At 31.7% G+C, this 27,663-nt stretch overlaps 1 protein-coding gene across 4 annotated transcripts in view; it reads left to right on the top strand.

The window, feature by feature from the left end:
• LOC114331137 (diacylglycerol kinase 1) overlaps positions 1-27,663 on the top strand; it is a 1,205,680-nt gene that overhangs the window by 1,113,108 nt on the left and 64,909 nt on the right. For all 4 annotated transcript variants that reach the window (XM_050643769.1, XM_050643768.1, XM_050643771.1 and 1 more), the window contains one exon: positions 6,569-6,806. In XM_050643769.1, coding sequence (XP_050499726.1) covers positions 6,569-6,806 — 238 coding nt within the window. The remainder of the gene's footprint in view (positions 1-6,568; positions 6,807-27,663) is intronic.

Genomic DNA, 27,663 nt, shown 5'->3' with positions numbered 1-27,663 from the left:
TACGTACGGAGCATTAGCATTAGAACGCATGATCGCGTCTCACTTTTATTACATTTTATTGTAGGCAGAACCCTGGGTTATCCCGAGATGCAGGAACGGAGCACGGAGCCGAGAAGCCCAACAGTCTGCGTTGCTAATGCTCCGTGCAGCGCAGCAGGCGTTTAAGGAGACCCGGTCTCCTAACAGTGGCATCTACGGTGCCATCACACGCTGCCCGGAGATATACCAAGGGAGGCAAAATAGCTTCTCGGCTCCGTTGCGTGGTTGCGTGCGTCTCGGGACAACGAATTTTAGGGTCCTGACTAAAAATATCTAATGAAAAATCTAAAAGTGCGAATTTTGTTATGAAATTTGGTATGTGGGGTTATAATAATATTTGGAACAACTTGCTCAAATAACTTTTTCCGATATCTCTAACTCAAAGCAAAATATCGGTAATTTATGGTGTTTTTGAATCCGCAGTAGGCCGCGTTTAGAATTAAAAAAATTCAGTTGAGTATCTTAAAAAATTTGAAGCTTCATTATGTATGGACTGCAAAACTTCAAATCTGTATTTATTTTGATATGCGAGGTATCTATTTACAAATAGATGGAATTGTTAACAAATAAACGACACAAACTTTGGTATTAAACTTTTACAATTAGACTAACTATTTTTAAAATGATATGATATCATGAAATTATGAATTAGGATGATATTATGAAATGTAAATAAAAAATGGTCAAAAAATGGGGCCTTAAATTACATTTTTTGGCGCATTTTTTTGCTAGTGCAAATTTTTCTAGATATTTTACAGTTAGGTATAGCCTCCCCTATTGTAAAAATCACGAGCCGCCACTGCTGACCTTGGCCACTTCCAAAGCCCTTAGCGCCGCCTGAATGTCAAAGTAGATAGATATGGTCCTGCCTGATCAAGCCCTGTTTATTATCTCTTGAGCACATAACAGGATCGCAAAGATCTCGGCCTGAAAGACTGATGTATGGGAGCCAAGAGCCTGGCTAGACTTAAGTCCGACTCCACCACCATACACTCTAGTACCTGTCCGCTCATTCATTATGAACCCCCCTGTGAACCAGGTGAGCCCATTCCCACAGATTAGTGTGGGTTCTCGTTCCATCCACTCATCCCGGTCAGGAAATGGAAGCAAAAAGGAGGATGAGAACTCAACCTTGTATTCCTTAAGCATCAATAGAATAAATGACCGCTATACAAAAATAATTTTGTATATACATACATATATAACAACGTAAATAAAAACAAAAGAAAAACAGATAAGATAAAACTACAGAGAGGGGCGAGACAAAGAGATTCTAGAACACCCAAGCTAGTTACTTGAAGAACAGAAGGTATGTCTCAAACTTCAGAATGAGCAAATTAAGTAGTGACGGTAGATGATAAAGGAGTGTTGAGTGAGCTGATCTTGGTAGCCAAAGTAAATGGTTAGATGCGGTCCATCCAAATCCATGAGGTCCATGAATTTCATAATAATTAAAAAGTGTTCATTATAAACCCTCGGATCCGTGGCTCATCAGGATTAAATTTTAAAACATTTTTTGTAGACCAAACTTTTCCTGGCTACTTGCATTTTGCCTCTTGCTGTAAATATTCGCTTGGCTTAAGCTGATTAACCAAATTTGTGGGTAGACAAAGGGTTAAGCTATTATTTTTGATTTTTATTATACAGGGTGTCCCGAAAAGATTGGTCATAAATTATACCACACATTTTGAGGTCAAAAATAGTTCGTTTGAACCCAACTTACCTTATTACAAATATGCTCATACAAAAAGTTACAGCCCTTTGAAATTACAAAATGAAAATCGATTTTTTTCAATATATCGAAAACTATTAGAGATTCTTTATTGAAAATGGACATGTATTATTCTTATGGCAGGAACATCTTAAAACAAAATTATAGTGAAGTTTTTCCACCCCATAAAAATTTTATGGGGGTTTTGTTCCCTTAAACCCCCCCAAACTTTTGTGTACGTTCCAATTAATTCAATATTGTGAAACCATTAGTTAAACAAGACGTTTTTAAAACTTTTTTGTCTCTTAGTATTTTTTCGATAAGCCAGTTTTTATCGATATGCGGCTTCTTTTTTAATATATTTACATAGAAATTTTATGGGGGTTTTGTTCCTTTAAACCCCCCAACTGTTTGTGTACGTTCCAAATAAACTATTATTGTGATAACATTAGTTAAACACAGTGTTTTTAAAACTTTTTGCCTCTTAGTCTTTTTTTGACAAGTCACCATTTATCTAGATGTGGCTTCTTTTTTAAAATATACCTAAAAATGTAAATTATAAATAAATGTTCAGATTATTAACAGGTCTCTATATACCGAAAAGACAGGTCCCGAAAAGATTGGTCATAAATTATACCACATATTCTGGGGACAAAAACAGTTCCATTGAACCCAACTTACCACTTACCTTAGTACAAATGTCCTCATAAAAAAAGGGGTCTAGGACGTTTCATCGCCGCCGTTTCGATGCCGCCAGTTCGATGCCGATGCCGGCCGATTCATCGCCAGTCAATTAATCGCTATCTGATATATTTCGGAATTTTCGACAGTTACAATTATTAGTTATTTTTAGTATTAATTAGGAATTCTAGGAAATGCGAGATATGACGGCGATGAAATGGACTGGCGATGAACCGGCGGCATCGAAACGGCCGGCGATGAACCGGCGGCATCGAAACGTCCCATTCCGTAAAAAAAGTTACAGCCCTTTGAAGTTACAAAATGAAAATCGATTTTTTTTAATATATCGAAAACTATTCGAGATTTTTTATTGAAAATGGACATGTATCATTCTTATGGCAGGATCATCTTAAAACAAAATTATAGTGAAATTTGTCTACCCCATACAAAATGTATGGGGCTTTTGTTCCCTTAAACCCCCCAAACTTTTGTGTGCGTTCCAATTAATTCATTATTGTGGTACCATTAGTTAAACACAACGTTTTTAAAACTTTTTTGCTTCCTAGTATTTTCTCAATAAGCAAGTTTTTATCGAGATGCGGCTTATTTTTCAATATATTTCCATAAAAATTATATGGGGGTTTTGTTCCTTTAATACCCAAATGTTTGTGTACGTTCCAATTAAAATATTCTTGTGGTACCATTAGTTAAACACAGTGTTTTTAAAACTTTTGCCTCTTAGTCTTTTTTTTTCATAAGTCACCATTTATCGAGATGTAGCTTTTTTTTCAAAATGTACCTAAAAATGTAAATTATAAATAAATTTTCAGATTATTAACAGGTCTCTATAATCGTACTTAACCATACCTATACAAATACAGGGTGTCCCGGAAAATAGTGCGTTCCTTTAAGGTATGGAGAGAATACACAATTTGGAACAAAAAAGTCCTATACCATTTTTTTCTGAAGTTAACCGTTTCCAAAAAAAAGTTAACATTGTTTTCCATATACCTGTATTTTAATGTTTGGAAATTTTAATAAACTGGCAACATCGTACGCACTACGGCATAATAACATAATAAGAACTCGTTTGTGATTGTGATTAACAGTATTTAAAATAATCCAACCTAATAGTAGGTAATACTTATGTATTTACTATTTGTTTACTAACATTATTTTCTTTTGAAATGTATTGAAATACCTATTGCATAATTTTAAATGAATTACACATCTTTTAACATAAAAACACATCTTTTAACTAAACTAGTATTATGTATTTAGTAAGGTTTAAATGGGTTGAATGCTGAGTATTGCTGAGGGCTTTAACTGAATTACATAGTTTTAATAGTTTACAGTGGAACTTAAATACACCAGATAATGTCTCAGTAATTTGTTTACTTGTGAACTGAAATAACTAAGTTGTACTTACTTGAAAATAATTAATATACCGAATAGATGTTTCAAGTAACCTTTCACAAACACCATTCATAGGTAATAACATAATAGGTAATACACTCACTATTCGAAAACATTTTCGGCATTGACACTAAACAGGATTCTTTAAAACTATCTGTTTACTATCATCTTCTATCTATTTACATGGGACTGTCTATGCTTAAATTTGCGTACCGCACATAGTTGTCAGATTTAAATTTGGATACCAAAATACATTTTAATTTTTTGGTCAAACGGTTGCATTTAGAAAAAAATGTTATAAGAGTTTTTTGTTCTACATGGTGCCTTCTACCTATATCTTTAAGGAACGCACTATTTTCCGGGACACCCTGTATGTGGTGGATTCGACAAATATTCAAAATATGTCGATAAACACTGGCTTATCGAAAAAGTACTAAGAGGCAAAAAAGTTTTAAAAACATTGTGTTTAACTAATATTGCCACATTAATAAATTTATTTGGAACGTACACACAAGTTTGGGGGGGTTTAAATAAAACAAAACCCCCATAAATTTTTTATGGGGTGCACAAATTTCACTTTAATTTTTTTTAAGATGTTGCTGCCATAAGAACGCCACATGACCATTTTCAATAAAAAATCTTCAATAGTTTTCGATATATGAAAAAAAATCGATTTTCATTTTGTTACTTCAAAGGGCTGTAACTTTTTTGTGTGCACTTTTTTATATAGGTAAGTGAGGTTCAATCAACTTATTTCTGACCCCAGAATGTGTGGTGGTATAACTTATGACCAATCTTTTCGGGACACCCTGTATATTGTACCGGGTGTCCCAATAAAAATGGCTCTCGGCCATATCTCAGGAACCGTTTATAGTAGAGCTTTGAAATAAATTTTATAACAAAAGTTGCCTCAGGAAAAACCTGGAAATTATTTTCATAATTGTGGGACCACCGCTAGAGGGCGTAATTGAATATCAAAAATTAAAAAATCTAAATTTTACAAAATTTTCCTAATGAAGGGGCACTGGAAATCCGATCATCGTATTCTTCATAAAATTCTACGCATATTTGATTTGACAAGTTTAGGTCTACCTTTGGAAATAAGAGGTGGGGGTGAGTGGGAACCTTGTTATGAAAAACTGGCTGTGAGTCCAGTTCTGCTTAATCAAATTTTGCAAACTTGGTCTTGTTGAAGACAGATCTTTTTTGTCAATGTAAAAGTTATGATTTCGAACCAACTTACTGAGTAATATGCCAGCTAGAAGGCGTTATTTAATTTTTTTCAGAAATATAGTGTTCCTTGGAAAATATTAAATACAACCATGCATTTTTAATACCATATTACAAAATTAGACAAAATTAGCAACAGAATAGCGAAAACCGCATGTTAATACCTTTTTTATATCTCGAGATATCTTACAAAACGTGTAAATTTAAAAACATAACTGTTACTGTCACCGGTAAACGAAATAATTCATTAAAAGTAGTGTGCTATGGAAACAACAAAGAAACATTTTCCAGCTGTCAACGTATATTAGGTCATTTCAACGCTTCTCATTTGTTTCGAGCCTCGTTCATATCTCGTATATTAATATTATACACGGATTATACGGCATATGACAGAGGCTCGAAACAAATGAGAAGCGTTGAAAAGCCCTATTACAAAGAAATAAAAACAACTATTTAGTGATGACATAAACGTTCAAATTTTTGCCCATCATTTTCGTTGCAAACATTTACTCTTTCAAGAGTAGACTGAACAGCAGTCTCAATTTCTGCTCTCGATATGCTTTGAATGGCGTTTAGTATTCTCTGGATAATGTATTCTAGAGTAGTGTATGATGGGCAACAATTTGAATATTTAGGTCGTCACTAAGTAGTTCTTTTTGTTCTGTGGTATATTTAATTTTAATAGTATCGCTTCTCTTTATATTGTTGTTTTAATTAATTATATTTTTATACGTTGACATCTGGAAAATGTTATTTTGTTTTTTTCCACAGCACACTACTTTTCATTAACTTAGTTTACCGGTGATAGTAACAGTTATGTATAAAATTTTATGTTTCTCGAGATATCTTGAGATAGAAAAAAGGTATCGACATGCGGTTTTCGCTATTCTATTGCTAATTTAATCTAATTTTATAAAGTGTGATTAAAAATGCATACTTGTATTTAATATTTTCCAAAGAAAACTAGATTTCTGAAAAAAATTAAATACCGCCTCCCAGCTGGCTTATTACTTATTAGGATGGTTCAAAATTATCACGCTTACATTGAAGAAAAAGATCTGTCTTCAACAAGACCCAGTTTTCAAAATTTGATTTAGCAGAACCGGACTTACAGCCATTTTTTTTCATAACAAGGTTCCCACTCACCCCCACCTCTTATTTGCAAAGGTAGAGTTAAACTTGTTAAATCAAATATGCGCAGAATTTGATGAAGAATACAATAATCGGATTTCCAGTGCCCCTTCATTAGGAAAATTTTGTAAAATTTAGATTTTTTTATTTTTGATATTCAATTACGCCCTCTAGCGGTGGACCCACAATGATGAAAATAATTTCCAGGCTTTTCCTGAGGCAACTTTTGTTATAAAATTTTTTATTTCAAAGCTCTACTATAAACGGTTCCTGAGATATGGCCGAGAGCCATTCTTATTGGGACACCCGGTACATTTTCTGTAGTTACTGTTGGCTCATATTCTATTAATTATGTTACAGATTCTTCAAGATATGATGGTAGAAATAGATTACGACGCAGACGGAACGGTGTCCTTGGAAGAATGGAAACGAGGAGGACTTACAACAATACCTCTTCTAGTTCTATTGGGATTGGATGCCAACGTGAAAGAAGACGGCAACCATTTGTGGCGGCTAAAGCATTTCAGCAGGCCAGCTTACTGCAACCTTTGTCTTAACATGTTAGTTGGTTTAGGGAAGAAAGGATTGAGTTGTGTATGTAAGTATGTCAAAATGTATTTAAAAGAAGTACGTGGAAACATACGTCGTCGTCCTGGCAAAACTCACTAAGTCCACTTTTGCTAAAATTAAGTTAAGTGTCCTGATTGATTCACAATCTCAATTTTAATAGTCTGGCAGAAATAACTAAGTCATAGAAAGTATGTACGTAGAGTTGATTGCCTAAGGGCCAATTTCTCATATCGAGTTCAACTCCAGTTCAACCTAAACTTCTAGTAAACGTCAGTTTAAAGTCAAAATCGTCTTTCTCAATTCCCGTTCAACCGATGGCAGTTTAAACTTGAACGATGCTTGAACGGTGGAATTCGGCCGTTCAAAGATTTCAGAACTCAGTTCAGATGATTTCATGGACTACGCATGCGTTGTATTAACACGAAACGCTGTCATAATATAAATATATCCTATTTTATTATATTAAGCCTAACGATAAACGATAACATTATTTTTGTTTTTGTAATATTTATTTACAATTATTAAAATGACTATTTGACTATAAGTACTTAAATTTAACTTTATTCAAGAACAGCATAAAAAAGGTAGTTCAAAATGGCGACAGTTTTTTTACCTTTTGCCATCTATTGGCATTTCTCGAAAGCTGTAGAACAAGCGCTGACATGAACGTGCAATAAGAAATGCATCCCAAACAAAACCACAGATCACCGGTGAACCTGGTTCAACTGAACCATAGATTAACGCAGGTATGAGAAATCGACCCAAAGGGCCAATTTCTCATATCGAGTTCAACTCCAGTTTAACCTGAACTTCTAGTAAACGTCAGTTTAAAGTCAAAATCGTCTTTCTCAATTCCCGTTCAACCGATGGCAGTTTAAACTTGAACGATGCTTGAACGGTGGAATTCGGCCGTTCAAAGATTTCAGAACTCAGTTCAGATGATTTCATGGACTACGCATGCGTTGTATTAACACGAAACGCTGTCATAATATAAATATATCCTATTTTATTATATTAAGCCTAACGATAAACGATAACATTATTTTTGTTTTTGTAATATTTATTTACAATTATTAAAATGACTATTTGACTATAAGTACTTAAATTTAACTTTATTCAAGAACAGCATAAAAAAGGTAGTTCAAAATGGCGACAGGTTTTTACCCTTTGCCATCTATTGGCATTTCTCGAAAGCTCTAGAACGAGCACTGACATGAACGCGCAATGAGAAATGCATTTCAAACAGAACCGGAGATCACCCGTGAACCCGGTTCAACTGAACCATAGATTAACGCAGGTATGAGAAATCGACCCTAAGTCACTGAATATGGATAAGTCCAAAATTACCATTTTGTTGTCAGGCAGAAGTCACTAAATGTTCGTTTCCTCAGATCTCTTATTTTGGACTTAATGTCTTTGGCCGGGACGACGACGCATAGTATAAAGGCTATTATTACTTATTGTAATAGGTTTAGTGGAATTTACACTTTAGGTTTTGAGGTAAAACTGCATAACCAAAAATTATGCACCCAACAAATTGCACTCAAACCTTAACAATGTTTTTCTCGTACGTTGCTACAAAAGCGTTCGTGTAGAGTCGGAATTGGACCGCGTGAGTCGTATTTGTGGCGTAGGTATGCCTTACTTGTTTCTATAAAATAGATAGAAGCAAGAAGGAAAATCTGCTATTTCCAGCAGGAGCGGATTACCATATTTGCTGATCAATTTTTGATGCAGGCCTTTTTGATGCAGGCCCTTTTGAAACAGTTTAGACCCATCCAATTGGCGTCAAAAATATAGATAAATAAATTAATTTTACTTATTACAGCCCACCGCGAAAAATACTATAATAGTCCAAGTAATGAAGCTTAAACTAGGACAAAACCTCGCAATTTTTACAGAATGGATCGATTTGCTTGAAATTTGAGAATAAGTAGTGGATAGTCCAAGGATCAAAATCTATATGATGCCGAAGGGCGCTTTTACCATGGGGTGGTTGCCACCCCATATCGGTGGTGGATTTTTTTTATATTTTGACCGCCAAAGTTGGTAAAAACATTAATTCTAAGCAAAAAAGGTTCTATACATTTTTTTTGATAAAATTAATAGTTTCCGATTTATTCGCTAACGAAAGGGTTAGTTTTATATCGAAAAAATCAATGTTTTTAATCAGTTTTCTGCAAATAACTCAAACAGTTTTCGTTTTATCAAAACAACTTTGCTTAACAAAAATGTACCTTTTGAAAAAATCAATAAAACCATTTTTTTAAATTTTCTTTAAGACCAATAGTAATCGAGCTATACTTTACTATATGTTAGCTCTTCTTCGTCAAATGCTAAATATTGTAGTTCAAAGTCAAAAGACGGGAAAACTATGCATTTTTCGAGGATAACTTGTTTAAACTAATTTGAAGTATTTAAAAATATCTATCTCCAGAAATAAAAAGAAAGTCTTTAGCTCAAAAATTAAGTGGCTTATAATGAAAAGAATGTCAGTTCCAATTTTTTTCAGCGAAAAGTGATCGGAAGCAAACCCCTAATCACCACCCTAATTCAAATTAGTCATTGATCTTATTTGGTCTTCTTTATTTATGTATTATTAATATGTCCCAGATGTTTGACCGGCTTAGAGTGATTAGTTTTTAAAAAAATGAGGTCAAAAGCGAATATCGAATTTTTGGAGTTTGGTAAAAAATTCCCTTTTTTCAGAATAGGAAGATTAGCATCAGAGATACGAAAGGAATGTTTAAATATGAAATTGTAGCTTATTTAATTCCCAAGAACTTGGTTTGCAAAAATTATTTTTTCTACGGTAAAAATTGAGTGAGCTATTGACAATTAAAACTTGTAATAACATTTAAAAATCACCTTTACCAACCCTTTCAAAGTCACCACTTTTTGCGACTGAGAGTTTTAAAAGGATTTAATATTAATAGTCTTATAGATCTTGTAAAAACCTACAAAATATTATTTTACCAAACTTTCTAAGATAAAAATTAAAAAGGTTACGGTTAAAAAATCAATATATTGAAAAAAAAAAAGGGAGAAATCCAATTGGAAGCAAAATAATCTAAATTAGCGGTGTTTTTAGTCATTGGCCTTATTCATTCTTCTTTATTTATGTATTATTAATAGATTCTAGAAGTTTGACTGGCTTGGAATGATTATTTTTTTAAAAACTGGAGATAAAAGCGAATAACGACTTTTTGTATTTTCTTAAAAAATGCCATTTTCTTCAGAATAGACAGATTAGCATTAGATATACGAAAAAGTGTTTTAATATGAAATTGTAGGTTATTTAATTCCCAAGAACTTTCTAACACTTTCGATAGCGAATAAATCGAAAAGTATTAATTTGATCAAAAAAATGTATAGAACATTTTTTGCTTAGAATGAATGTTTTATCAACTTTTGCAGTCAAAATGTAATAAAAAAATTTCCACCCCCGAGATGGGGTGGCAACCACCCCCATGGTAAAAGCGCCTTTCAGCATCATATATATTTTGATCCTTGGACTATCCACTACTTATTCTCAAATTTTCAAGCAAATTGATCCATTCTGTAAAAATTGCGAGGTGAAAAGCTTCGATTCCTGGACTATAATTGACTACAATCCATTTAAGGGAAAACATTATTGTAAATTGTATTCTTTAAACAAGTTTAACTACTGGCCTATTAATGTATGGGGTATACATTACAAAAACTAGTAAATATATTAGAATGGTGCAAAAAAGCCTGATGATGGCACCCACCATAGTTGAAATGAAGTTATAGATATTAATTTAATGTATAAGTCTAACTAACCACACGCCAGTACATGACGGCTTTTAAGTGTGGTTAGTGGTATACGGTTTACACCCCACAAGATTAATTACTGTTCTGGCCAATACCTCAACACTTGTATAATACATCATCTGTGAGTAATATGTTTAGGCCAGTTATTTACCGGTTAGAAATTTGAACTAATATTTTGGTAGAATAAACTTGGATATACGAGGATCGTGCATTTACCGTGTATCTGCTGTTGGTTACTCAACACATACTCATACAACCTCTGCCTCGGGGGACATGTCTGTTCTAGTAGAACAGTGGGACCCACATGTCCGAAGATCAAACCAGGTCACACTCCGTAATGGATTTGTACCTATCTGACCTCCAAGCTATACTACTTCCCTCCATATCGCACGATATAACGAATGGGAAAGTTTTGTACTGACCGTTGCTTTGGATGCCCTGGGTAAGAGGATATCCTCTGTATTGCTTTTATGTGGTTAAGCCAACTTTATGTGGTGGTTATGTGGCTTTTCTCCCTATTGATGACTTAGTTTTTTTATTACTTAACTTTGGACTTGTGTCCTAAAAAGTATGTGCTCGGTTACTCAGCCGTCGAATTGGCAAAATAAATTTTGTACTCCCCTACGGCTGAGCGCCCGAAAGGTATGCCCATCGAGCCCACGTCTGTCCTTACGTGACCTCGATGCACAACTTCCACGAGTATGGTCCATTTTACCTACCTGAAAGGTATTTAGTGCCTGAAGGGCGACTTGTCTGTGTTTGCAGTTGAAGTATTTACTTGATATTAGTTACATCGTAGTGGTGTTGCCTGACTGCTGTAACAGCAGGTTGTTAGTACAGTGTTAAGAGGAAACAGTAGCGATCAACAGATAGCGGAAACGCGTTCCAAGATTGCGGCTGTAATTTTGAATATTTTTTTCGAGATATTTGGCACCCGTATTCGTAATATAATAAAGAATGGCGGTACAGAGCCCAATTTGAAAAAATATATTAATATGTGGAAATTACTCTGTAATTAAATACAATATTAAAAAAACGAGCCTGTACCGCCATTAAGAAGAACAAAAAAATACACTTTCTTCAAATAAACTTTTTTATCCGATGCCTAGATTTTGTGTCATTTTGGAACTACTAATGAAATAAAAAATTTTATTAGTTCCAAAATGACACAAAATCTAGGCATCGGATAAAAAAGTTTATTTGAAGAAAGTGTATTTTTTTCTTCTTAATGGCGGTACAGGCTCGTTTTTTTTAATATTGTATTTAATTACAGAGTAATTTCCACATATTAATATATTTTTCAAATTGGGCTCTGTACCGCCATTCTTTATTATATTACGAATACGTGTGCCAAATATCTCGAAAAAATATTCAAAATTACAGCCGCAATCTTGGAACGCGTTTTTGCTACCTGTTGATCGCTACTGTTTCCTCTTAAGAGAAAATAATATTAGGAGGAAAGTAGTAATGGGTGGGGTGTGCAGTCCCAGGTGTATACATACGGCCATCACACATCCCATGTATATGCTTTTTTCATAGAGTGACTGGTTAGGATAAAATAAAAGAAATAAATGAGGCGCTCAAAGCAACAGTGGCCTAAGCCACAAATTGAGCATATTTAGATTAATATATCAATAATAGCAGCAACATTAAATCTTCGGATTAACAAGGGTCTACACAACCTACCTCTATATTTGGCTAAATGCTACATAATTTGTAGCGCCATCAAGTAAGTATAATGGAAATACGAATGCAAAGATTGCATTTATCTCAAAACTTCGTTTTTGGGGTTAGACCACTATTGCCCTGAGCGCCTTAAATATAATGTAGGGTAAATACGATTTTAAAAATATCCATCGTGAGCCTATGAGTCCATAATTTGCCAAAGATAATGGGTTTAAAAACCAAGCGATTTTACTGTTTCATAAACTGAATTCAAACTTTCTTTCTCTTTCTTTCTCCCCTTCCTTATACCCTTTCAGGTGTCGGATTTGGGTTTAGTTTAGCTACATATTCACCCATCTCTTCCATTCGTTTCTGTCTTGTGCTATTAGTTTCATTTCTTCTAGCGTTTTCTGTTTAATTTTTCCTGCTTCTACTATTTGCTGTATCCATTTTTTTCCTCGGTCTGCCTTTTTTCTTTTTTGTAATATTCCTTGTTTCGTGAATTTTCCTTGTTAGTCTACTAGGTTTCATTCTCATCAGATGTCCATACCAGTTTAATTGTCTCTTTATTATTTTATTCATTATTGGTTCCTGTTTAGTTATCCCTCTTATTACCTCATTTCTTATTCTATCCAATTTGGTCATTCCGGCTATAGCTTGTAGATGTCTCATGTTAATTGCATTTATCCTACTATTATGCTTTTTCTGTAAAGTCCAGAATTCACACTTTAAATTGATAAAACTCGCAATATCTGCAATTTAATCAACGAAAATTGATAAATTTAATCAAAATTATGAAATTAGTCTGTATATGTATGTATGTAATACAGGGTTATTCACTACATTTTGACTCCCCTGTAAACTGCTTTATTTAAAGAATTAGAAAAAAAATGTAAAATACAAACTACCCTGCTATAATCCCAAAGTCGCGTTAGCGGTATAAAAAGGGAAACTATTATTATTTATGTAAAATAAAAAAGTTACACGATTTATTATGTAATATTCGAAAATGAGATTAGAAAAACAATGAAGGAGCAAACAAAATGACAGCAGATGTTAACTTTGTTAATTTAAATGGAACGCCCTGTATATGGTTACACATTTGAATAGAACGCTTTGTAACGAACATTTCCATATTGAATTTGATGGTCCTATTTGGACAAATAAGCGAGATACTAGATATTAATTTCAGTTTATTTAGATATTTATATGATAGTTAAGCGAGATACTTGATGAAGAGTGGATATATATAACGGGCCAAGTGACAAAAAATAAATATTTCTGTTTTCCATTATAATGGTCTATGCAGCAAGGCCGTTAACCTGTATCATGGGCCAAGTTGCATTGGAAACAGATCTAAATAAATTCAAAAGTTAGCGTCCACGCTAAGTAGCGTTCCGTTTCCTGATAAAAACTCATTCTTCTCGATTGTGTATTTTTGTCACTTAGCCCGTTATACAGGGTGTCCCGAAAAGATTGGTCATAAATTATACCACACATTCTGGGGTCAAAAATAATTCGATTGAACCTAAGTTACCTTAGTACAAATGTGCTCATAAAAGAAGTTACAGCCTTTTGAAGTTACAAAATGAAAATTGATTTTTTTCAATATATCGAAAACTATTAGAGATTTTTTATTGAAAATGGACATGGGGCATTCTTATGGCAGGAATATCTTAAAACAAAATTATAGTGAAATTTGTCCACCCCATAAAAATTTTATGGAAGTTTTGTTCCCTTAAACCCCCCCCCAAACTTTTGTGTACGTTCCAATTAATTCATTATTGTGATAGCATTAGTTCAACACAACGTTTCTAAAACTTTTTTGCCTGTTGGTATTTTTTATATAAGCAAGTTTTTATCGGGATGCGGCTTCTTTTTTAATATGTTTACATAAAAATTTTATGGAGGTTTTGTTCCTTTAAACCCCCCAAATGTTTGTGTACGTTCCAATTAAACTATTATTGTGGTACCATTAGATAAACACAGTGTTTTTAAAAGTTTTTTGCCTCTTAGTCTTTTTTTGATAAGTCACCTTTTATCGAGATGTTTCTTCTTTTTTAAAATATACCTAATAATGTAAATTTTAAATAAATTTTCAGCTATATAGACCAGTAAGGATCTGTCAAAAAACGTCTATTTTTGGATGTGAGAGGTGGCATTCGGATTTTTGCAGATAAAGTTAGGTGACACCTTCAGTAATAATAATTGACTTATGCTCCTTCTCAAATATGCCCGGAACATTAATAAAAAAATTAAAATATTTAAAAATTTCGAAAAACGTCGATTGTTTCTGCTTTCTTTGCTTATAACTTTAAAACGATTCGTTTTGGAACAAAGTCGTAGAGAAATAAAATAAAGATAATTGAATTTTGTATGATATACGACTGGTCAAAAATGTCTCAACGTATTACCTTTTCTGCAATATAGCAATGCATACAAAATAAGGGGGCAAAATACCCCTGTTGTTATTCAATGTTTTTAACCACTTTGGTGGCACTTAGAACCTTAGTAATTCACTTTGGAAATTCTTTGTAACACACTTAAACCGTGTACCAAATTTCATTAAAATCGACCTAATAGATTTTGCATAATAAATTTGCAATCTAAATGTTTTTAAAAAAGTTCAAATTTTTAAAATCTTTCTGAACAAAAAGTAGACCATTTAGAAGTTGTCTAATTTTTTTACATAAAAAGAGGTGCTCCACCTATCTAATACACTTTACAGAATTAAAATCGGATTATTTAAGGGGCCTCATCAATGTTTTAAACTTATACACAATTTTTTGGCTTATAAAAAATTAGCTTTGTTTAATAATAAAAAAATGAATTTTTAGCAATGCAAATAATTAAAACCGGTATAATTTGACTTAAACTTTCAAATGCTTCAGCATAATTGCTATTTTATTTTTTAATCAAAAGTTATTCGCGTTCAAAAATTGCAATTTTTCGAATTTTTTAAAGTTCCACTGCGTTTATCTCGAAAACTATGCATCCTACGAAAAAACTTGTAAGAACATTTTTTGCTTAGAATTACCCAAGAAATACAAAAAAATGTTTTATTTTGCGAAAAATCGATGTTACGTAATTCCTCAAGTTCTTTGTTTATAACAATCTTATCGACATCCGGATCAACTGTTACCCAAAAAAATCGTGTTCTACGGGTCAAAAAATACATAAAAATCTTGGGTAAGTCCATCTAAATAAAGGAGCCCGTAGCACCCCCTCCTGGCCACAGGACTAATTTGTTTATAAGCCAAAAAATTGTTTATAACTTTAAAACATTGCTGAGGCTGCTTAAACAATCCGATTTCAATTCTGTAAAGTGCATTAGGTAGGTGGAGTGCTTCTTTATATGTAAAAAATTGACAAATCTTTTTGTTGTGCATCTTTTTGATTTTGTTGTGCAAGATTTTAAAAATTTTTAATTTTTAAAAAAAGGTTTAGATTGCAAAATTATTATTCAAAATCTAGTAAGTCAATTTTAATGAAATCTGGTGTACGGTTTTAGCACATTACAAAAATTTTCTAAGCGAATTAGGAAGGTTCCAAGTGTAACCTAAGTGATGGAAAACCATTGAATAAGGACAGGCTTGTTTTGCCCCCTTATTTTATATTTATTGCTATTTTGCAGCAAGGGTGATAAATTAATACATTTTTAACCAATCGCATGTGATATAGAATTTTATTATCTTTGTTTTATTCCTGTACGACTTTGTTCCACAATGAATCGTTTTAAAGTTATAAGCAAAAAAAGTAGAAAAAAAACGAAATTTTTTGAAATTTTTAAATATTTTATTTTTTTTTTATTAATGTTCCGGGCATATTTGAGAAGGAGCATAAATCAATTATTATTAACGAAGTTATCTCCTAACTTTATCCGCAAAAATCTGAATGCCCCCTCTCACATCCACCTAAAAACAGATCCTTACCGGTCTAATAATCGTACTTAACCATATACAAATATGTGGTGAATTCGACAAATATTCAAAATATCTCGATAAACACTGGCTTATCGAAAAAGTACTAAGAAGCAAAAAAGTTTTAAAAATATTGTGTTTACCTAATAGTGCAACAATAATAATTTAATTGGAACATACACAAAAGTTTGGGGGGTTTAAGGGAACAAAACCCCCATAAAATTTTTATGGGGTACACAAATTTCACTTTAATTTTTTTAAGATGTTGCTACTATAAGAATGCCACATGTCCATTTTCAATAAAAAATCTTTAAGAGTTTTCGATATATGAAAAAAAATCGATTTTCAGTTTGTAACTTCAAAGAGCTGTAACTTTTTTTGTGTGCACTATTGTATATAGGTAAGTGACGTTCAATCAACCTATTTTTGACCCCAAAATCTGTGGTATAATTTATGACCAATCTTTTCGGGACACCCTGTATATCTCCACTCTTCAGATAAAATGATATATTTTATTCATTTAGATTTATTCAAAACATCTAGTATCTCGCTTATTCTTCCAGATAGGTCCTTCAAACTCAATATGGAAAGGTTCGTTACAGAACGTTCTATTCCAATGCGTAACCATTATCCAGGGTGTTCCATTCCAATTAACAAAGATAACATATGTGACCATTTTGATTGCACCTTCTTTGTTTTTCTACTATCATTTTCGAAAACTACATAAAAAATCGTGTAACTTTTGTATTTTACATTTTTTCCAGTTCTGTAAATAAAGCAGTTTAGAGGGGGGTCAAAATATAGTGAATAACCCTGCACCTGATAAACGTACTTATTATAATTTACATACTTAGTAGCCCAATAAATGACCGTTTTGGAGTGTAATTTCCAGGGGCAACTCCGAATTGCATGAAAATTTGGGTTTAGGTTCTACTTACCCTCCACTTCAATGTTGAATTTGTGCCGTTGGTTGCTTTTACTGGGGGGCGGTGACATTTACCCCTTCTCGGGGGGTGAAAAAACGCGTGTTTAAAATAAGGCCGGAAATGGATAAATTGACTTATTTTAAGCACCTTTTGTTCTATAAAGTTTTTTACGTAAGTCAATACTTTTCGAGTTATTCGCGATTTAAAATGTTGATTTTTCGACAAAAAAACTACGTTTTCAGGCCGTTTTTCCCAAATAACTCAAAAAGTTGATATTTTATCGAAATAAATATTTTTATCAAAAGTGTAGCCTATAAAAAACGAAAAAAATGGTGTACCAGTAAAGTCTACAAATTGAGCAGAAGCAAAGTTGTAGCTCACGAAAAATAAGTTCTTATTTGTCTAATTCCAAATCGAATAATTCAACGCGAAATCGCAGAAGAAAGAAGCGTTTTTCGGGAAAACCTTATTAACATTTTTAAAGTATCGAAAAAAAGCTTATTATTTGTTTTTTACAAAAGTTTACAGCATCAAAAATAAGCGAGTTACACTGAAAAAAAAGTTGGCCTTTTTTTTGGTAAAAAAAATCGTAAAAACCTCCCTCTATTTAGCACTCTAAATGAAATTAATCGTTTGGCTTTACCATCTATTTTAACTGTATGTGTATTGTTTATATGATCTGTAAGTTTGATTGGTTTGAAGTGCTTATTTTTGAAAACATTTGGTTTTATAGTAAAAAAAAATTTCTAAAAATTTTTGAAAAATTTCATTTTTTCAAAATAGCTTAAAAAGTATTAGTGATAAGAAAAATCTTAAGGAGTAAAAAATGTAAGTTTTGCTATTATAAATATGCTAGTTTCATTTTGTTTCTCTGTAAGACAAAAATTGGTTAAGATATGGCTGTTCAAAATTTGCGTACACTCGTGATTAGTGACCCATTCAAGCTTTCTCAATTATAAACCTTTCAAAAATCAACACTTTAAACCGGTGAGACTGACAGATCATATAAAAAATAGATAGGTAAGTAAATTGTTTGTAAAGTGGTAGCGATTAATTTCATTTGGGGAGCTAAACACGGCGAGATTTTCATGATTTTTTTCAAAAAAAAAGAGGGCCAACTTTATTTTGAGCGTAACTCGCTTATTTTTAATGCTAAAACTTTTGTTAACAATTAAAACAAAGCTTTTTATAAACACTTTAAAAAATTTTAAATGGGTTTTTCCCGAAAAGTGCTTAATTTTTCGGTGGTTTCACCTTGAAATATTCGATTTGGAATTAGACGAATAAGAACGTATTTTTCATGAGCTACAACTTTGTTTTTATTTGATTGATAGACTTTACTGATACACCGTTTTTTTTGGGTTTTTTATAAGCTACACTTTTGCTAAGGATATTTTTTTCGATAAAATATTTACTTTTTGAGTTATTTGCGAAAAACCGTCTGAAAACGTAGTTTTTTTTTGTCGAACATCAACATTTTCAATGGCAAATAACTCGAAAAGTATTGACTTACGTAAAAACTCTATAGAACAAAAGTTGCTTAAAATCAGTCAATTTATCCATTTACGGTCTTATCTTGAACATACGTTTTTTCACCCCCGAGAAGGGGTGACTGTCACCCCCCAAGTAAAAGCAACCAACGGCACAATTTCAACTTTGAAGTGGAGGGTAAGTAGAACCTAAATCCAAATTTTCATGCAATTCGGAGTTGCCCCTGAAAATTACACGGTATCGCCGAATTTCCCGTTCATTTACTGGGCTATAAATAGGTACTGTTACTATTTTTATTGATGTTGTTCTGAAGCTATTTCCTTGTGGATTTTTCTAACAAACTATTTTAAATGGGAATTAAGCCACAATTTTGATAAAAAAAAAATGATTTTATTAACGTTTCGACGTCCAAATCGGATGCCGTTGTCAAAATCCAAAATATAAATAAATCAAACAAAAATGTTGTTTCTTAGTAAAAAATTCTTCTAATAATTTATTTCATCTGACTCGTTTATATGTACAATTCAGACATATATCATATATTTTAAAGTAGAAGAAAATGATATTGCCAATATGCGTTGCGTTCCCGGGAATTTTACTGTCACTGTTAAATTTGGTTGTCTTTTTAAAGGCAGATCACATGCTATGATTTTGTTGTGACGGATATTCTTGAGTAGGGGTTGATTTCATTGATTTTATGTAATCGAATGAACTATCTTTAAGTAAAGTCGTCCCAGGAACACAACTCAAATATTGGCAATATCATTTTAAAATCTTCTACTTTAAAATGTATAATATATGTCTAAATTGCCGATATAAACGAGTCAGATTAAAGAAATTATTAGAAAAATTTTTTACTAAGCAACAACATTTTTGTTGTCTGATTTGGACGTCGAAACGTTAATAAATAGTTATTTTTCTACAACCACTATTCAAAGTGCACTTTTCTGCACGGTTTTATGTTAGCAAACTTGATATTTTCTCACAATATAAGATATTTGACATTAGTGTGCAGAAAAGTGACGTTTCTGTGCCGCAAAGTTCTTTTCTGCACAGTTGACTACCTCATTCTGAGTAACGTTACATTCTGTTTACATCTGTGGACTACCGCATTCTGAGTAACGTTATATTCTGTTTACATCCGTGGTTAAACTTTAGACAAATATATAACCTATAAGACAATTATTATATTTAACTATAGCATAGAAACTAAATTATGGATGTTACAACTGTTTTATTTTACAATTTTATTCTTATTAAACATTTTATAATTATCAAATAACCAATAAGGATTTAGCAACCTGTGCAAGAGACGTCGAATGAAGTAGGTTTTGTGTAAATCCGTGACTGCATAAATATAATGTCAATAATGTGTAATAATTGTTTAAATTTAAACAAATTAAGGCAGTGCATTAATTTTTTAACTGATTTCTGTGCAATTTATTTAGGTATAAGGAATTTAAATTGATTAGTAGGTATTAATTAAATACAGTTTAAAATTTATCACATAGGTACTTATTATAATTAATCGTCGTTTGGAAATTGTGATTTTTATTTTTAGGAAAAACTGTGCTTGTAGAAAAAGTATAGTGTGAAACACGTGCAGAAAGGTAATTTCTCACTCGTTTGAATTGCGGCACTCGCTTGCGCTCGTACCGCAACTTTTCAAACTCGTGAGAAATTAGTACCTTTCTGCACTTGTTGCACAATATACAATTTCCTAACTAGTGCGGAAAGTGATACTTTCACGCACGAGACTGCCGTTGACCCGAACGACGCGATAGCGGAGTTCGGGCAAGCAGTCGAGTGCGGGGAAGACACTTTCCGCATGAGTTAGGAACAATATTTTTTCTAGGGCCGTACGTTTTGGAAAAAAGCCACAACAAATAGCGTTATATCAATTTTTATTTATGAGTGAAAATACACAAATTCATTATTTGACAAGGTTGTCAACACCAAACCTTCAATATAATTGGTTACCATGACGACGATATTGGTTTCCATGTCGACGATTCAAAACCATTGATATTTCTACTGATTTGACTTTTAAATAGTATGCTAAAATAATATATATTTGAAATAAATTAGTAAATAATATCTAAATATTAGTTTATTGCATGTATTATAATTATTATAATGCCATATTATAAGGTATTCTACTTTCCCGCACGCTGTGCGGGAAAATTTACTTTCACTTATTTAAAAAACTTATTGCTAAAAATACTATTTATAACTGTAATACCACTGTGTAATACATAAATATTTAACTTCTTAACATTGCATAACTTTTTCTACTAATAATAAGAGAACAGTAATTTTAATTAAATTTTTATTAACTAATAAAATCATAAATTTTCCTGTTGATTAGAACCGGAGATATTGAGACTTTAATAAATTTGAAGTTAGGAATTCAGTTTTTGAAATTAACTTAAGCCTAATTTCGTGTAAAAGTGCCAACATTTCGAATTTAAAAATAAATTGCTAAATAACTTGGGATAAAAGCTTTCTGGGATAAAAATTTTTAATTTTGTAATAACTTTAAAATGAAACTTCTTGAAATTTTTATTTAGATCAATATATATTATATTGTTCATATTATTACGTGTGTTTGCATTTTTAGTAAATTTATCAATACTTTCCAAAAAATCTACTTTTAAAGTTGCTTTTACGATAATTAAGCAATAAATTACATAACAAAAATGATTTTAAAAACTCTCATTTTAAAGGATTTTCTGTTTGTTCCATAAAATTGTCTCACTTTTTCGTAAAATTTACCGGTATTCACCATTAGGATTTAAAATCAAATACTAATCGTCACTGTTTATATGTATATTATTTATAAGTAAAAAAATAACGTTGAATCTGTTGCATATTTTGTTTACTGTTGCATATTATTATCACCAAATTTATCAAAAGCAGTTGTCAAATATTGTCGCGAACAGGGCTTTTGATTTTCGAGGCAAAAAAAATGTCTTTGATGCAAATAGTGAATAAGGAAAGCTGTATGTCTATGTTGGTCCTAGAGTATTAGTCCATTCTTTCACGGTTTTTGCTCTAAATTTTAAAGAACCGCTTGGATTGACATGAAATTTGGCATACGCATAGCTTACATGTCAAAGAAAAAAAGTGATATTGTGCCGACGTGTGCTTTTGCCCTGGGGGTGACTTTCACCCCCTCTTGGGGGTGAAAAAATATATGTCCAAAATAAGTCCGGAAATGGGTAAACTGACTAATTTTAAGTAACTTTTGTTCCATATAGCTTTTTCGCCAAGTCATTAGGTTTCGCCTTATCGAGTTATTTGCGAGTAAATATGTTCATTTTTCAACAAAATAACCACATTTTTAGACGGTTTTTCGCAAATAACTCATAAAGTAAGTATTTTGTCGAAAAAACCGTTCTTAGCAAAAATATAGCCTATAAAAAAGTAAAAAAAGTGGTGTACGCGTTAAGTCTCTGGATCTCGTAGAACCAGAGTTATAGCCAATGAAATATAGATTCATATTCACCAAATTTCAAATAGAATATTTCGACGTGAAATATCCAAAAAAATTAAACACTTTTTGGGGAAAATCCATTTTAACTTTTTTAAAGTGTTTAAAAAAAGCTTTATTTCTGTTTTTACTAAAAGTTTGTAGCGTTAAATTTAAGCAAGTTACGCTCAAAATAAAGTTGGTCCCTTTTGTTTTTGCAAAAAAAAATCGGGAAGACCACCCCCTAATTAGCAACTTAAATGAAATTAATCGTTGCCGCTCCATAAATTATTTTACTTATATTGTGTTTATATGATCTGTAAGTTTCATCGATTCAAAGTGTTTATTTTTGAAAAAATTTGGTTTCAACGTAAAATTTTTAAAAATTTAAATTTTGAAAAATATGCTTTTTTTCAAAATAACTTAAAAATTGTTAGAGATACCAAAAGTCTCGAAATACAAAAAAAAGTCAGATTTGCTTTTCTGAATATCATGAATTTTTTTGTTTTTCTGTTAGACAAAAATTGATCAAGATTTTTTGTTTCTAAATTTGCATACATTCGTGATCAGTGACTCGTTCAACCCCTTTTAACTACAGCCGTTTCAATAATAAGGACTTTGAACCGATGAAACTTACAGATAATATAAACAATATAAACACGAGTCAAAAAACTTGTGAAGTCGTTACGATTAAGTTCATTTAAGATACTAATTAGGGGGTGATTTTCTCGATTTTTTTACCAAAACCAAAAGGGACTAACATTATTTTGAGCGTAACTTGTTTAATTTTGATGCTAGAAATTTTTTTTATAAAACAAAAATGAAGCTTTTTTTAAACACTAAATAAGTTTAAATGAGTTTTCCCCGAAATGTGCTTCATTTTTGGTTATTTCACGTTAAAGTATTCCACTTGGAATTTGACGAATATGAACCTATATTTCATTAGCTATAGCTCTGCTTCTACTAAACAAAAAAACTTGACATATTCACTATTTTTTTAAATTTTTTATAGGCTATATTTTTGCTAAGAATGCTTTTTCGACAAAATACTTACAATTTGAGTTATTTGCGAAAAACCGTCTAAAAGCGTGGTTATTTTGTTGAAAAAATTAACATATTCATTGCCAAATAACTCGAAAAGTATTGACTTAGTGAAAAAACTCTATAGACCAAAAGTTACTTTAAATTATCCCGTTTACCTATTTCCTGACTTTGTTTGGACGAATATTTTTTAACCCCCAAGAGGGGGTGAAAACCACCCCCAGGGCAAAAGCACATATCGGCACAATATCACTTTTTTTCTTTGACTTGTTAGCTGTATGTATGTCAAATTTCATGTCAATCCAAGCGGTTCTTTAAAATTTAAAGGTTTTGCAATATTTTACCGTTAATGAATGGACTATATGTAAATAACAATATTTTATTATCTTAATAAGTTTTGCTTTTAGTATTATATAATCAATTAAGTACCATTAAAGTCAGGATCCTTATTTAATAAACCATCTCTTTAATTTATTATATTGTGTTGACATTCGTGAGGATAATCTCCGGAGTATTCATGAAAGTTCCGTGACAAAGGAACTGGGGGTAACATTATCCTTAATATAAGTTATGTTTCCTAATAGTAATCCATAATCTAAGCTGACCCACAATGTGTCAACAAAATGGCCTTTGGGGAAGCAGCAATGTCGGAGGATCCATCACATTTAGGTCGCTTTTGTAACTATTTCGGGTTAAGCTAAGCTGGAAATCTAATTAGAGATTTACCTGGAAATAATTAAAACTGTGATATAATTGATGTTAAATTATTTGTGAAATTGAATATCTATTTTCGTGGCCAGTCTACTAATTAGGTTATGACATCTAAAGAAAATTTGAAGGAATTTACTAATTTGACCATTTAATAATTTATTTGGCATTTGTTTAACAATTTAGCTGTACTCATCATCATCATGATCATGGCATCTACACTCCTAGCGGAGTGATTGCCGCCCCTTTGAGCTCCTTCGATTCATTTGTCGCGGGAAATCAGTTCGCATTAAAATTTTGGTTCTACAATAATAGGGAACTTGCACATTTTTTTTTATTAGATAATAATGTTCAGTTTTGTTTAAAAATGAGATTTCCAAAATTTCACGCTTCAAAAACTCGTAATAACTTAGAAATACATATTTAAAGTCTTCAGCGGTATAAAATAGTTCAAACGGCACGTGACGTCACATAGTTTTGCATTAGTTTTTATTATGGTTATATTTCGCTGTGTCTAGGTACACGCTAACGTGTACGTAAATAAAAAAGTTAGGTAGACGCGAATTAAACTTCATCAAGCCAGTGACGTCATTATTTAGCTTGCGCAGTTACTATATGTTTTGGTACATGCTATTTTGATATGTTTAGTGTTTGTTTGATGGAAACATATTTGTTAAGGGACGGGAAGCAGAACTATTCAGATGTTTCAAACTTAATTGTAATAAATCAATGTGTATATATAAAAGTATATATTTAGGTTAGCAAAATAATTATATGTATTTAGTTGACATGACATGTAGGTACAAAATATTGTTAAAATAATTTTTATACATAAGTGAATTATTATAATCAACTATTCTAAATGCAAAATAAGCCACAATTTAACTAAAAAAAATATTTTATTAACGTTTAGACGTCCAAATCGGATGTCATTGTCAAAATACAAAAATTAGTCAGATTAAATAAATTATTGGAAAAAATTTTTTACTAAGCAACAACATTTTGTTTAGGTAATTTAATAATATTTTGTATTTTGACAACGACATCCGGTTTAGAAGTCGAAACGTTAATAAAATCAATTTTTTAGTTAAATTGTGGCTTAGTTCCCATTTAGAATAGTTGATTACAAAAATGCCACAAGGATAATAGCTTTAAAACAAGTTAATTATTATTGTGAAAGCTTTAGGTCTTCCTTTTATTTTAATCTTTTACGGTAATACTATTTCATTTATAACTGAAAAAAATATATATTAATTTATAGTCTCTTATCTTTTGCGTACTGTTTTAAAATGTTCTTAAACTCATTAAAAGAACTAAATAATTGTCCGCACTCCGTAGTTAATTTAAAAACAAACACTAAACAAATAAAAAATAAGAAATCACTGACACTCTAACTTTTTTATTTGCGTACACGTTAGCGTATACCTAGACACAACCTTATATTTAGGTATATTCTTCTTCTCATTCTTTAGTTTATTGGCCTCCACCTACTTGGGTATTTGGCAAGCTCATCGTCGTGGAATAAGTCAAAAATATTTATATTCTAATGATATTTATCGTATGTCATTGTAATAATATATACCAGTTTGTTAAAATTTTAGTTTTATATTGTTTTTGAAGGAAAGGAACGAAGGTTTACTATTGAAAATAAAACCATTTTGTAAAAGTACAAATTTTCTATGAATAGGTCAAAGGATCAAAAACACTTGTAACGTCACATAAATGTATTTTCTACTGACGTTTATAACGTCTAATTTAAAATTCTGTTTACTTTATTGGAAAAATGTAAATGTAAAACCAAGTGACGTCACGATGCGTTTTGGACCACCTGTTTGAATTTGAATTTTTAATCGTCTTTGGGGGCCAAACGAAAGACAAACAAAACTTTTTTATCTTTGATACATGTTTTAAATTATGTTCTGTTGTGATTTATAACATTTTTTTCGAATTTAAAAATTTATGCAAGTTCCCTATTGGTTGTGTGACTCACATTCTACAATTTTTCTTTATATTAATTATAGACTAAGAGCCGCTATAGGTGAAATTTCTTAATCATTTTAGGCACGACGGGACCCTATAACTTAAATAGTAGAACCTAAAAGAAAACGTTTGAGCACTGTGCCGTCACTTTTCAGTTTTCAGTGGCACATGCGTCTACAGTGGCGCATCAAACTTTCCACTTATGGACGGGATACATAAATTAAAAAATACCCTCCCTCATTACCAGAATTTAATTTTTTTCATTTTTTTAAGTTCTATGTGATTGAGACATAAGATTCATCGTAATTTTAACCCACCACTTTTGTGGGATGCAATCAATTTTAAAATTTCAAAAAATTCACACACATAGATAAGGCTTTTATAAAACACGTCTATTTTTATAGACCTGTAGGTTGAGTGTACATAACCTCAAAAAAATTTTAAAATTTTTTTTTGGAAAAAGTATATAACTTTCTTTTGGGGATAGCTGCAGATCTAATTTTTTCTTAGTCTTGTGTATTTTATCAAACACTATATTTTTAATTTTTTTCAGATTTTTCTGGAACGCTGGTCACCTTCAAAAATCCAAAAAAACTGTTTTTTAATGGGGTTTTGGGGGGTTTGAACGTGTTTTTCTGATTTTTAAATATTCTAAAGAACTCAGTTACTTCAAGTTACATATAACCTATAAAAACAAAATTGATTTGATATATTTTGAAGTCTATAGAATAGGGAAAATCCCCCAAAACCCCCAAAAAAACAGTTTTTCGGATTTTTGAAGGTAGGGAGCCTTACAGAAAAATCTGAAAAAAATTAAAAATATAGTGTTTGATAAAACACATAAGATTAAGAAAAAGTTAGACCTACAGCTATTCCTCAAAAAGAGTTATACGCTTTTTTGAAAAAAAAAAATCCTTTTAATTTTTTGAGGTTATGTACACTCTACCTGTGGGTCTATAAAAAATAGGCGTGTTTTATAAAAGCCTCAGCTATGGGTGTGAATTTTTTGAAATTTTAAAATTGATTGCATCCCTCCAAAAAAAACATAAAAACGAAAAATGAAGTTTTTGATGATGGGGGCAGGGGGAAGGGGGTGGTGGGTTAAAATTACGCTGAATCCTATGTGTTAACCACAAAGCACTTAAAAAAATTTTAAAAAATTAATTCTGTTAGTAAGGAAGGGTAACTTTTAATTTATTTATCCCGTCCATAAGTGGAAAGTTTGATGCGCCACTGTCGACGCATGTGCCACTGAAAAGTGACGGCACAGTGTTCAAACGTTTTCTTTTAGGTTCTACTATTTAAGTTATAGGGTCCCATCGTGCCTAAAATGATAAAGAAATTTCACCTATAGCGGCTCTTAGTCTATTATATTTACATAATTAATATATGTCCATATAGATTCTCACTTCGGAAAGATAGAACTTTTTGTAATTTCATTAAGAAATGTTAAACAACATATTAAAAAGTTCTACTCGAGAAGTGGGTGCTTCATTTGTTATTAACAAATGAACTGCGAAAATAGATGTTTTTTTAAATAACTTCGAAAATATAAATTAAAAAAAACTGACTTGGCCATTGAAAAATTCAGAAAATTTTACAAAAAAAAACTTATATAAAGATTTTTTTAAAATTAAATCTGTAGCTTCTATAATTTTTTATTTATAACGCTAAAGTCACCCTTCTCACAAATATTGGCGCACTGTAAACTAGCGTACGGCGAAGTGCACAGTTGAGTTATTTTAATGTAATTCTTAACCTAATCAATCAAATGAAATTTTACAATTTGAACATGAAAGAGGAATAATTAAGCTATCTTAGAGTTATAATAAAAAGAAACAAAATGTATGGGCATAACTACGGTGTGGGCTGAAAGTGAGACTTACA

This window comes from Diabrotica virgifera, chromosome 2, assembly GCF_917563875.1.
Source record: "Diabrotica virgifera virgifera chromosome 2, PGI_DIABVI_V3a".
In the NCBI taxonomy this organism is placed as follows: Eukaryota; Metazoa; Arthropoda; class Insecta; order Coleoptera; family Chrysomelidae; genus Diabrotica; species Diabrotica virgifera.
This window is presented reverse-complemented; position numbering and strand designations above follow the sequence as displayed.